Source organism: Zeus faber (genome assembly GCF_960531495.2).
Source record: "Zeus faber genome assembly, chromosome: 3".
NCBI lineage: Eukaryota > Metazoa > Chordata > Actinopteri > Zeiformes > Zeidae > Zeus > Zeus faber.
The window spans coordinates 7,074,603-7,087,491 of NC_137190.1; the positions used below are offsets into that span (position 1 = coordinate 7,074,603).

At 43.4% G+C, this 12,889-nt stretch overlaps 2 protein-coding genes across 3 annotated transcripts in view; both read left to right on the top strand.

The window, feature by feature from the left end:
• pacsin3 (protein kinase C and casein kinase substrate in neurons 3) overlaps positions 1 to 5,646 on the top strand; it is a 22,914-nt gene extending 17,268 nt beyond the window's left edge. For both annotated transcript variants that reach the window (XM_079998262.1, XM_079998263.1), the window contains 2 exons: positions 1,241 to 1,401; positions 3,889 to 5,646. In XM_079998262.1, the coding sequence (XP_079854388.1) occupies positions 1,241 to 1,401; positions 3,889 to 4,004 (277 nt within the window). In that variant the 3' untranslated portion in view covers positions 4,005 to 5,646. The remainder of the gene's footprint in view (positions 1 to 1,240; positions 1,402 to 3,888) is intronic.
• LOC307228330 (high choriolytic enzyme 1-like) lies at positions 4,004 to 11,147 on the top strand (the record flags this gene model as incomplete). The annotated part of the gene is made up of 5 exons (XM_079997968.1): positions 4,004 to 4,160; positions 8,068 to 8,185; positions 9,406 to 9,584; positions 10,549 to 10,630; positions 11,015 to 11,147. The coding sequence occupies 5 exons, from the start codon at positions 4,004 to 4,006 to the stop codon at positions 11,145 to 11,147; spliced, it is 669 nt and encodes a 222-aa protein (XP_079854094.1).
• Between the last annotated feature and the right edge of the window lie 1,742 nt (positions 11,148 to 12,889).

Below are 12,889 nucleotides of genomic sequence, written 5' to 3' on the forward strand. Positions count from 1 at the left end.
CAGATTTGTTTTCCACTGCTCCATACGCACTTCTTTCCTTCCATAAGGAGACCTAAAATATGATGACGATGTTTGCTCCCTCTGCACGCCCCCCCCCCCTCCCCCTCGGGATGGTGCCCTATATATTTTGTTATTATAATTTTTTCATTTTCTTTTTTAAGGATAAACAAACTTTGTGTGTCTATGGAAAAAAAGTTATTCTGGCTCATTCAGTCGTCTCAAAACAAGAACTACCTGTTAGCTATTCACACCAGCCTAAATACTAAGAGTATAATTATCCCTGTTTTAAACACCTGTGCGCGTGCGTGCGCGCGTGCGTGCGTGCGTGCGCGCGTGCGTGTGCGCGTGCTCTCTTCCAGCCCAGAGGAGTTAACATCCTGGGCCTAGTATGCGTCACACTCTAATTACCAGCTAAACCGCTGACGGTGTGTGCGTGCCTGCCTGCCTCAGTTCCTCCCTGACTGCAGACATGTGTGAGGGCTTGGACTCTTTATTTATTTTTTTTCAAAAGAAGCACCCTTTCCCCGCGTTCCCGTTAATTCTTCCATTAACGCAGCCTCCCTCTGAACGCACCGTAACACCGGACCTCCTGCGGAGAACGCTCCAAGTTTCCCCAAAAAAAGGACTCCGCTCTTTCACAGATCTGAACCTGGCAGCCATTCTCCCAAAGGAATGTAACCACATGAAATGAAATGTAATTTAGTAATGACTCATAATGTTCATTGGATTACTGAATTACTACATTTTTCAATATGCATTTTGCAATATACTTGCTGAGGTTGTCATTTTATTGACATTCTATGGCTAATGCTGCTCCCTAGTGGTCGTTGGAAGGAAACAAAACAGATTTCCTGTACATGAGATGAATCCTTCTTTAGAACCGAGGTATCAAAGTATGATTTTATTTTTTTATTTTTAATACTGTCCTTTTTTTTGTTAGTTTTTTCGATTACTGTTTACATGTTTTTCATTTTGCAGCTGTCAACATCCTGTATTGACTATAGGTGGATCAATTGTGTAGAATTGTCCAATGAGGTTGAATTAAATCTTTCATGTAAGTCATTAAAATCACCCTATTAAGTGTTCACTGGTGTCACTGTATCTAAGTCTGGTTAATATTTTGTGCTTTCCCAATAAATAAATAAAATATATATACACCTTAACTTGACACCCTTAGCATCACTATAAAGGTTACCTGACCGTGTGTCTCTCTGACCACGTCACTCTCTCTCCTCTCCAGAGTAAAAGACTATTCGTCGGACTGGTCCGATGAGGACAGCCCGAAGAAGGCTCTGGCGGTGAACGGTGTGGGGGAGGTGGAGGAGAAGGTAGAGGCCGTGCCCGTCCGTGCTCTCTATGATTACATGGGCCAGGAGGCCGACGAGCTGAGCTTTAAAGCAGGTATTAATCCCTACTAATGCCTCCTAACCACTCACACAGACACACAGACGCACCAGGGATGCCACAACATGCAATCTGAATTCTACGCTTTCAGTCTGCCACTCAAACTGTTTTTCCTGTTATTAGCCACTAATGTATTATGCAACACTAAGCACAAATACACATGAGCATTTTGTAATTAAATGTTTTACGGTATTTTAAAAAACATTATTTTGTTTCTATATTGTGTAAATATAGGATATAGCATGCAAGCCTACCATAATACAATTGGAAATAAAGTGCGGAAAAGTGGTGCGTACAAAATTTTCTCTCTTTTGAAAACAACATAATGATAATAATCAGACTGCGAAGTGTCATATTTGTCACTGGTCTGTAGTAAAAAGTGGATTTCTACACCAGTGGACGGACTGCTAGTGTGCCACCACATTTAATAGTCTATCTCAGAAAGCGATGTCATAATGCGGCAAAATCAGCCCCTGCTCCAACGACAGATTCAACCCTTGTTTATTTATTTTGTGATCTCGACTCGTGCCTGCAGAGATGGATGGTTATTTCAAAGAAGCTAAAACATGTCAGATGTAGGATACGTACCATACCTCCTACAATTCTTACGGTTTGCAAACCCTGGCATCTTGAAGCGCAGATCATTTACACACGTCAACACACACACACACACACACACACACACACACACACACACACACACACACACACACACACACACACACACACACACACACACACACACACACACACACACACCACGTATGTGCACACACACACACACACACACACCACGTATGTGCACACACAGTCAAGTCACCTCAGCGTGCATGGCAGATAATGCTCGCAGATCTTTGTGACTCCCACTGTATAAATCATACAGTTCACTGTGAGGTGTGTAAAATGTGAAAAGCAATCCAACTGCCAATCCTTTATTCATTTTTTGGCGGGGGATAAAATGAATGATCATTGGGACTCAAAACGGAGTCAGAAATGCTGAATGGATGCTTTTAGGCCGAGCACTAACTTTCAGTTTGCTCTCGGAGCTGAAACTGAACGAGGCTTCTCTGAAACCCCGCGCTCTCCTCTGGGAATGTCGCCCCTGGGCGTTGTTCTCAACGATGGCTCAACCTGTTTTTGAATGCTCAACCACCTGATTCACGGAAAGTTTGACATTCAGAAGTGGCTAAAGCGGGAATGCAGTAATGTCATTTTTATTAACATAATCTAGGAGTGTGTGGGTGTGTGTGAGTGCGTGTATAATAGAAAGTAAGAAAGAAAAAAACATCTTACTTCCTTTTTGCCTCTGTACTCACACTCTGTTTGTTTTTCTGCTTTATATTATTACTTTCTGTGCGTTTTAATGGGTTGTGACTTCATTCTGACGACGTAAAAATCTATTGATTCTTGAAGGGAAATTCAGTCACGGCATAAGACTGCTACTGTCTTATTCACACGTGTGTGGGTGTGTGTGTGTGTGTGTGTGTGTGTGTGTGTGTGTGTGTCTGTGTGTGTGTGTGTGTGTGTGTGCGCGCGCGTGTGTGGTCACAGTAAATCTGTTGGGCATGACCTTTTTCTCCACAGGAACGAGATTTGTGTTTCTTAAAAAAAAAAAAAAAAATCTCTTGGATCAACTGGCCAATAATCTACACACACGTTACGAGAAGGTTTGTATCAGAAGAGCTCAATACATCCTAAATCCTCATGGGCTCCGAGTCATGTTGCAGAAAATAGATTTCATCAGGGGGAATGAAATCTCATCTTTGTCGGTTAAACAAAAAAATCCTGTTATCTGCAAAACTATTTTTTACAACAAAAACAGGTCAACAAACAGCGCCGTGGGAGGCTCTGGCCAGGAAGCAGGTCAGATCATAATGAACGTGTTTGTTACTTTGGTCCAGGCCTCGTTGGGGGATGTGAGCACTGCAGGATCCTCACAGCAGCTCTCCTGACCTGCTTCACGTGGGGGGGGACTTAGAACATTTTGTTGGTAGTGTTGAACCAGCTGTGTATAACGGCCACAGCTAAACCTTCTATAGGAATAAGGATTAGTAGAGGTAGATGTCCTGATGAGATGGAGTTAGAGAAGAGTACAGGAGGATGGAGAGCCATATCTATCGGGTAGAGAAGTGTAAAAGGAGATGTTAGTGCACACACACACACACCCTTATGAGGAAGAGAAGCGTTAGGGGGGATGGAGATCCTTATGAGATGGAGGTAAAGGGAGTGGAGATCCTTATGAGATGGAGGTAGAGAAGAAGAAATGGGGGGGGGGGGGGTAGTGGTAGAGATGGACAGGTCCAGGTGTAGCCAGCATCCACCTGGGCGAGGTGGGGACGGTTTGGGACTCCGTCTCATCGGAGGAACGGACGCGCTCATCCTGGCTCGTGCCGTGAGGGAGGCTGCGTTCAACGTTTCGGGGATGATTTCTAGGTATTTGAAGTGTGTCAGCTAACCCCTCCTCCCCGTGCATGTGTGGTCCAGGGGAGGAGCTGCTGAAGATGGGGGAGGAGGACGAGCAGGGCTGGTGCAAGGGCCAGCTGAGCAGCGGCCGGGTGGGCCTCTACCCCGCCAACTACGTCCAGGCCGTCGCTTCCTGATGGAAACCACCCCCCCACCCCCGTCACCGCCCGCACCCGCCGCCCCCGCCCACCGGTCCAGCCGGCCCACCGGTACACAAGGACCTATCCCCGAGCTCTCGCTGCCGACGCGGAGACGCGCCCTTCCCGGAGGCGGACGCTTTGAGCTGACGGACAGTCAGCTCCACACACAGCGTCTCACGGGCAAATCCTTTTTTTTTTTTTTTTTTTTGTCCCTAAAATAAAAGCGAGCGGGACGTTCCCGACGTTAACACATCATCCAGGGTGGACAAGGACCTGCCCGGGCGGGGAGGGACGAAGGGTTGGGACCCCAGTGCCTTAGTGGAGGACTCCGGAGACGCTGTCCTCCGCCCCTCGCTGGCTGAGCGTCTCAGAGTGTGTCCCCCCGGTGGACAGACGCTGACACTACCACAAGCTGCGTGGCGACCTGCTGAATATATATGTCTGTCTGTCGGTCTGTCTGTCTGCATGTTAAGTGGTTTTTAAAGGACCGTACCGGTGTCACACATTACCCTGACCATTTTCCTGATGATTACTTCTATTTTTGAATTTTAATATTGTCTCAAAATTTTAAAGTATTATTTCCTAGATTCCTTGAAAACCCTGAAAGTATTACTGATAATCCTTGCCATAAATGTCAGTGGGAAGATCATTTAAAGGAAGGTTTCTCACCACAAAATATATATATATATATATATATATATATATATATATATACATGCAAATAAAAATTAAGCTTCTCACTGTATAATTCAAATGATCCACAACCCGAAAAATACTATTTTTGAAAATAATATTTTTCTGATGATGTGATTAATATTTCCAGGTTACCAGGATCCAGGGAATCATATTCTTGAGTTTTGAGACCGTATTAAAACCTTTCAAAAAGTGAGCTGTCACGGTCAGCGGTGTAACGCAAGATGTGTATTTGTTCCTTTGAGTTTGATCACGCACGACGCACTTCATCAGCTGTTTGAAAATGGGAAATAACACGGTCACGACATGTGTCGATGCTTGGAGGTTGACGTTCGTTCCCTGTTGGTTCCCTCTGCTCGTACGTTTCCTGTTTCCTCTGTTTAAGATGTTTATTACGAGCGTTCCAAAATGTCGGCGCTTTCAGTTAAGGTTTCTTCTTTTCTTTTTTCCTTTTATGATTAGAATTTTTACAGTATTTTTTAATTTGTCTTTTAATTTATTTTCATCTTAAAAATCATTCTGTTTTATGTTTTTCATGACAATTTGACTGACTTTTAGTGAGGAGGACCGTAAGTAGGTTGGTTTTAAGTTGGTTCTTGTTTTTTTTTTTTTGTTTTTTTTTAATAGTACATTTTGGGTGATTTAACCTGTGGGGAGCTTTTTGTTTTCTATATAGTCTCTAGTTTGTACGGCTCGACTGGACATAAACTTGGTTCCTAACCCTTTATGACACGCCATATACATCAGTCTTATTTTTGTCTGTTGTCTACATTATGTTGGCTTTTTTTGTGTCCTGGTGTTCCAGTGATGGTTTGGTATTAAGTTATGGGATGTTTGGGGGTCTCAGCGCGGGGCCCTCGCACTTTCTCCCAAACGCAGACCGGCTGGACAAGCACCTCCGCTAGAGCTAACCCACGTAGGCTTCAAAATAAAAAGAAACATTGGAAAAACAAGCACATTTGTTTCATGTTTCTTCTTCTGCTTTAAGCTGTTTTTTCGACTCGGTCAAGAAGAAAATGTGACCATTAAACCCAACAAACAAGGGTTTAAAAGCTTCTGTCATCGCCGGAGATAAGACATTGCAAAATGTGGATTCTTAAAATAAGTGTCTTTTGTGTGAGCGCTGCGAGGCTGGTGGACAAAAGCTTAAGGAAGTTCAAATTCAGTAGCAACAGACGGACGTCAGTGACACACGTGTTGAGCTAGGGAACGTCACATGGCGCACGAGATACCAACCATGAACTAAACAACCATATCCAGAGGGGGATCTTAGGCAAATTTTAATTTTATGATTTATTCTCTGTGTTCGTAAGCGCTGGATATCGTTCTTACACACATGCAGTGGCCTGCAGGTTGTTAAAACCGGAGGCACGTGCCCTGCCAGGATTTAACCGAGTCTGAGGTGTGATTTAGGAAGCGCCATGATGCCGTCCAGGCAAATCTTTTATTTCTGTAGAGACGGCCACGCTTTGATCAGACCAAACTCCGCAAGAGATGCAGCTTTTCTTCACCTGGTCAGTGCTCCGTTTTAAATTAGACACATTTTACTTTGGAAGATGGATGGATGCTTTATTCAACCTGGAGGGAAATTTTAGTGTCAGCAATAGCTTAAATAAAACAAATAGGCAATTATGATCAAGCAATGGAATGAAAAATGTAATGTTAAAAAAATAAAATGGAAAAATATAACTTAAAAATAGCAGAAAAAAACCCGTAAAAAGACCCAAAAAAAATTAACCGGTAAAATGTGGTCATAGGCAATAACTAATGTAATAAACAGTGAACCAGAAAGGTGAAGCCAAAGTTAAGAAAAAAATGGTAACGAACAATAAATCTAATGACAAGGCATTAAATATAAGACTAAACAACTGACAAAGAGAAAACAGTAGAAACCTAAAAAGGTGTACGGTAAACTGAACGGCAATAAACCTCAAAAATGAACAGTTAGCGTTCAACTGTACCGATAAATGAAACATTGTGGGAGTTGTGCAATTTGTGCAACAGTCTGTTTTTTCCTTTCTTTTTTTTGCATCAGTATAGAACTGATGACGGCTGATGGTGCTGATGCAAATTCCTCCTGTCAAACCGTCAAAATGTCACCTTCTGCAAGAGTCAATATGGACATAGTGACGCCTTCATGTGTTTGGACAGCCAGCATGTGTACCCGACACTATGAGTGATGAGGACAGGGGACGCAAAGAACACACACACACACCCCTTAGCACCTCGACAGTAACACCAATCAGTAATGAGTTGGCCAAGAGGAAATGTTTATATATTTTATTATATATTTTATTATTACATCTTCATTATTATATGACAATATCTTTCTTTTTTTCACTTGCACTGTTCTGTCAACTTCTGCTGCTGAGTCCCCTCCCCAGGCATTGATGACGTCTCATCTAATAAATCTAATCTCTATCTAATAAAGAAGACAAAGGAAGTTCTCCCAAAAAGCCTTATTTATCTCGTCTTGAGACCAGCAAATCCACACGGTGACATTAAACTTTCCTCTAGTCCATAATTAGTTCTGTTGACGTCAGCTCCCTCATCTTTCTTTCTTTCTTTTTTCGTCTCGCTCTCTTATCTCCAAATTAAGTCTCTTTTAGTTTTGTGTCTTTTAGTCAGTGGGTGGGTTCAGAAGTTTACCAGCCGACGTCCTGGAAAACGGGGCAAGCACAAAGGAACCGATGGACCACGCCCCCCCCCGCGCGGCCGGCGCCGTCCATAAAATGCTCCTCGACCTCGGCCTCGGCAACGAGCGTCGGACTCACCCCCGGAAACAAGTGTTGTGTTTTTAAATAATAAACATTTATTTATGAATAACAAATATTGTATAAAAACATAATAAAAGACAATGTCGAAGAGAATCGCTCATGTTTTTCTATGACTTCATGCTTTAATTCATCATCCGCTTCTTCTTCTAACGGTTATTCTCCCTTGTAAGTCCCTTTGGATAAAAGCGTCTGCTTAATGATTAAATGTAAATGTGAATGTAGTGTACCGAGTTCATCCATATGGACTGACCACACCTAGCTACGCTGCTTCATCGAATTCAGCGCTGCTGCCTTTCCCTTCTTCCATCTGCCTGATCAGTGCCATTTTTGCCGATAAAGGCGGACCCTGCCACCAACAATGGAGACGGTGCATAGAGGAGAACATGCATAATGCAAATACATTGAATGGCTGTTTCTTAAAATTTACCAACTAAATAAATGTAGAGTAAATATCAAATATCAGAATTTTTCTCCTTTTTTTTTTTTTTACAAAGTAATCTCACGGATTACCACTTTAATAAAACGGTGTATTTCAACGTTGCCACGGCAGCAGGATGTGTGCAGTGTCTGAACCTGTCTCTGATCCTCAGCCCGTGAGGAGCACAACGTCATCATCCGCAGCCTGGTGTCCTTCCACAGCGTCTCCTGCATCCGCTTCGTCTGGAAGAGGAACCACAGGGACTACATCAGCTTCTTCCCCAGCTCCAGGTAGGAACACCAGCAATAAATCCCTCTGTCCTACCATCCATCCATCCAACCATCCATCCATCCATGGGTCCATGCATCCATCCATGGGTCCATGCATCCATCCATCCATCCATCCATCCATTAATTCCTTCATCAGACCATCCATCCATCCATCCATCCATCCATCCATCCATGTGTTCATGCATCCATCCATGCATCTATCATCCATGTATCCATCCATCCATCCATGGGTCCATGCATCCATCCATCCATCCAACCATCCATCCATCCATGAATTCCTTCATCAGACCATCCATCCATCCATCTATCCATGTGTTCATGCATCCATCCATGCATCTATCATCCATGTGTCCATCCATCCATCCATGCGTCCATGCATCCATCCATCCAGCTATCCATCCATCCACCCATCTAGCCATAAATCCATCCATCAATCCATCTATCCATCCATTAATCAATTTGTTCGTCCATCCATCCATCCATCCATCTATCCATCCATCCATTAATTAATTTGTCTGTCCATCCATCCATACATCCATCCATCCATTAATTAATTTGTCTGTCCATCCATCCATACATCCATACATCCATACATCCATACATCCATGCATCTATGCATCCATCCGTCATCCATGCATCTTTCTGTCATCTATCCATCCATCCATCAATCCATCCATCCATCATCCACCCATCCATCTATCCATCCATCCATCCATCCATCATGCATCTATCCATCTATCCATTACCCTTCCATCCATCCATTCACTTATGCATCTATCCGTCCATCTGTACATCCATCAATCCCTCTTTCCATCCGTTCATTAATCCATTCATCCATATTCATATCACTTAATATTCTTATCTTCTGTATCTATCTATCTATCTATCTATCTATCTATCTATCTATCTATCTATCTATCTATCTATCTATCTATCTATCTATCTATCTATCTATCTATGTCTGTCTGTCTATCTATCTATCTATCTATCTATCTATCTATCTATCTATCTATCTATCTATCTATCTATCTATCTATCTATCTATCTATCTATCTATCTGTCTGTCTGTCTTCCTATCTGTCTGTCTGTCTATCTATCTATCTATCTATCTATCTATCTATCTATCTATCTATCTATCTATCTATCTGTGTGTGTGTGTGCGCGCATGCGTGCGTGTGTGCGTGCGTGCGTGTGCGTGCTTGTGCGTGCGCCTGCGGCAGGTGCTGGTCCTACCTGGGTCGCAGGGGCGGGGCTCAGCCCATCTCTCTGCAGAAGCGCGGGTGTCTGTATAAGAGCGTGGTCCAGCACGAGGTGCTGCACGCGCTGTGCTTCCACCACGAGCAGGTCCGCTCCGACCGCGACGACTTTGTCTCCATCGTGTCCGAAAACATCCTGCCAGGTCCGTTCTCCTGGAAACACACTCGTATCGGCCTGGTTGTTGTTTGTCATTCTGCTGGGGGAAAGGTAAAAAAAAAAAAGGTGAGAGAGATACAGTGCCTGCTTGTAGAATGGTTTTAGATGCAAAATGAGAACAAGGGAACCTGAGTAAACACATTATACAAGTAAATTCCCCAAGTAAAATGAAGGTGCAACGTGGAGGACTTAGTGGCATCTAGCGGTGAGGTTACAGATCCTAATACCCCTCCCAAGGGCCGTGCAGCGTGGCGGCCTCCGTGGAAGAGACGGTGGCCGCAGAACTTGTGAAAAACGGGGAAAAGGCCCTCTCTAGAGCCAGTGTTTGGTTTGTCCGTTCTGGGCTACTGTAATCAACATGGCGGTGCAACATGGCGGCCTCCGTGGAAGAGTACCCGCTCACTATGTAGATTAAAAACATCTCATTCTAAGTCAACGCCAACACAACGATTCTTATTTTCGTTGGCTTATACACTAATTAAAACGTACCTGTGAATATTATATTCCATGTCTGCCCAGTCCGTTCTGTAAATCCTTAAAAAACTGCGCCTTTAAGCAGCAGTAACTGCAGCCAAACTGCAGCTCCTTGTAATTTCATATCAGTGTTTGACGTGGCTGTGGAGGAATTTCAGCAGAACTGCTTTTCATTCAGGTAGACAAGCATGGCTCGTTGTGTATACGGTAGAGTTACTGAACAGTTATAAAATTCCAGAAAATGTAGGATTGTTTAATAATGACACTGTATCTGATTCAAGTTATTGGGTAAAATAATATAATTTGCGGAAATTGTCTTGATGTACACTGAGACAATCCTTTCCAAAATGTGTCGCTGTGTGAGAATACCATTAAATTGTCTTCAAACCGCTGAGAATATTGACCCATGTAGTGACGTTCTAAACAATCTGCAAAAGATAGCTAAATGAAAGTTTTTACTTTCTCTTCTTCTATAGGAAGAGAAAGGCAGTTTAGGAAAGCGAACACAAACAACCTGGGCACTCCCTATGACTACAACTCCATCATGCACTACAGCAGGTGAGTGTGTGTGTGCGCACGTGTGTGTGTGTGTGTGTGTGTGTGTGTGTGTGTGTGTGTTGTGTGTGTGTGTGAGAAGGAGATGTTTTTTTTGCATCCAACTGGAGTGTGTGTGTGTGTGTGTGTGTGTGTGTGTGTGTGTGTGTGTGTGTGTGTGTGTGTGTGTGTGTGTGTGTGTGTGTGAGAAGTAGATCGGGGTTTTTTTTGCATCCAACTGGAGTTTGTGTGTGTGTGTGTGCATGCGCGTGTGCGTGTGTGAGGCCGTTCCTCTGTGTGTGAGTATATATATATATATATATATATATATATATATATATATATATATATATATATATATATATACGTGTAGGATATACTTATCTTGGTGTTTGCTCCCTGTGTCAGATTTGCGTTCTCTAAGAATTATGGAGTTCTGCCGACCATCATCCCCAAACCTGATCCCTCTGCAGTGATCGGACAGGCCAGAAAGATGAGTCCCACCGACATCAAGCGCATCAATGAGCTGTACCAGTGCTGAAAGTCAAAATGATCCTTTAAAATACTGGCCAATTAATCACAGAAACCTCACCGCAATCTCTGCCACATTAATTCCAGCCGTAGTCGCTGATGGCGCATTGGGAACATGCACGAGGGCGGAACATCGGTGTCATATGTATATTTAGGTGGAGGGTTTGAAGTTAAACTTTTTGTGTTTTAATCTCACGTTCCCATTTTTAACAGGCGGGCTGTGACGGGAGAAGAACACTTACGAACAGAGCCTAAGAACAGGCTGATGTGCTTGGCGAATGTTAATAAATTCCGCCCTGCACACAATGTATTGAACAGATTGGGGACTAGGTGGTGCAGGGCCTTGCTCAAAGGCGCCGGGTTGTGATTGTCCGTATCACTTTTGGATCAACTTTTTAATCTTGGTGTTAGCGCTCTCTTTCCCTTCCACTTTTAAGAAGTCCAAAGCAGCTCTCTGACCTCTGTCTGAACTCTGAGATGTATTTTGTACTTTTTTTTTTAAATCGTTTTCTGCCGTCGTTCTGTTCTATAACTCAATAAATGTGCATTTTAAAACAAACTCGACTGTGTTTTTTCTCTTCGTGCCACTGGGAGGAGGTATCCCCCCATTTTAAGCGAATGTAAAAATGAAAGCTGAGACGTTATCTTTGTGAAAACGCATGTATTTTATACCTGACTAATCTCAGAGAGGTTGCCGTCGCCTCCAAAATGTGATTAAGTGCTTTTCAGGGAGAGGGAGTGGCAGTTTAATGTCCTTACCCAGAATAGCGTACTTTAGAACAGGCTCTTTTAATACCTGAGACCAGAGCAGCAGCGGCCTCACCTGACACGCACCGTAAAGGGACCCGAACAGGAGGTCATTTTTATTTCCCCTGTGAATAAATGCGCACACGCATTGGTGTCACTGGTGTCATCAGAAACCAGTAAGAGGCTTTGTCAGAACTGTCGGGCGGGAAAGGGATCCGTGTTATTCCCGCTGCTGAGCGGAGCTCGATGCCACTGCCTCTGGTTCTGTTGCGAACTCGCTCATCAAAGTGACAAAGGACTCAGGGAGCAGCTGCAGAACTCGGGAGGGATTCTGTGTCACAGTTATAGCGGATATACATATGCAAAGTAATTAACTATACAAAAGAAAAAAGAAAAATATTAGAAACATTACTATGATTACTACAATTACTAAAAATACAAAAATCTATATTAAGATTTAGATTTAAGATCATTGAAATGGATGGAAAAAATAGAAGAACAAATATATTTCCCCCATCCACAAATAAATGCAAGAAGTCGTTAACCTTTATTTAAAATTTTGAATGTAAAATAGATACCGCCCATCCACATGATGTAGAAGAAAACGTGATTCATCAGACCAGGCCACCTTCTTCCATTGCTCCATGGTCCAGTTCTGATGCTCACGTGTCCATTGTAGGTGCTTTCAGTGGTGAACAGGGGTCAACATGGACACTCTGATCGCTCCCATACGCAGCAAGCTGTGATGCACTGTGTGTTCTGACACCTTTCTATCATAGCAGCATTCACTTTTTCACCAATTTGTGCTACAGTAGCTCTTCTGTGGGATCGAACCAGACGGGCTGGACTTCGCTCCCCATGCGCACCAATGAGCCCATGGGCACCCATGACCCTGACGCCGGTTCACTGGTTGTCCTTCCTTGGACCACTTTTGGTAGGTAGTAACCACTGCATACCAGGAACACCCCACAAGACCTGTCGTCTTGGAGATGCTCTGACCCAGTC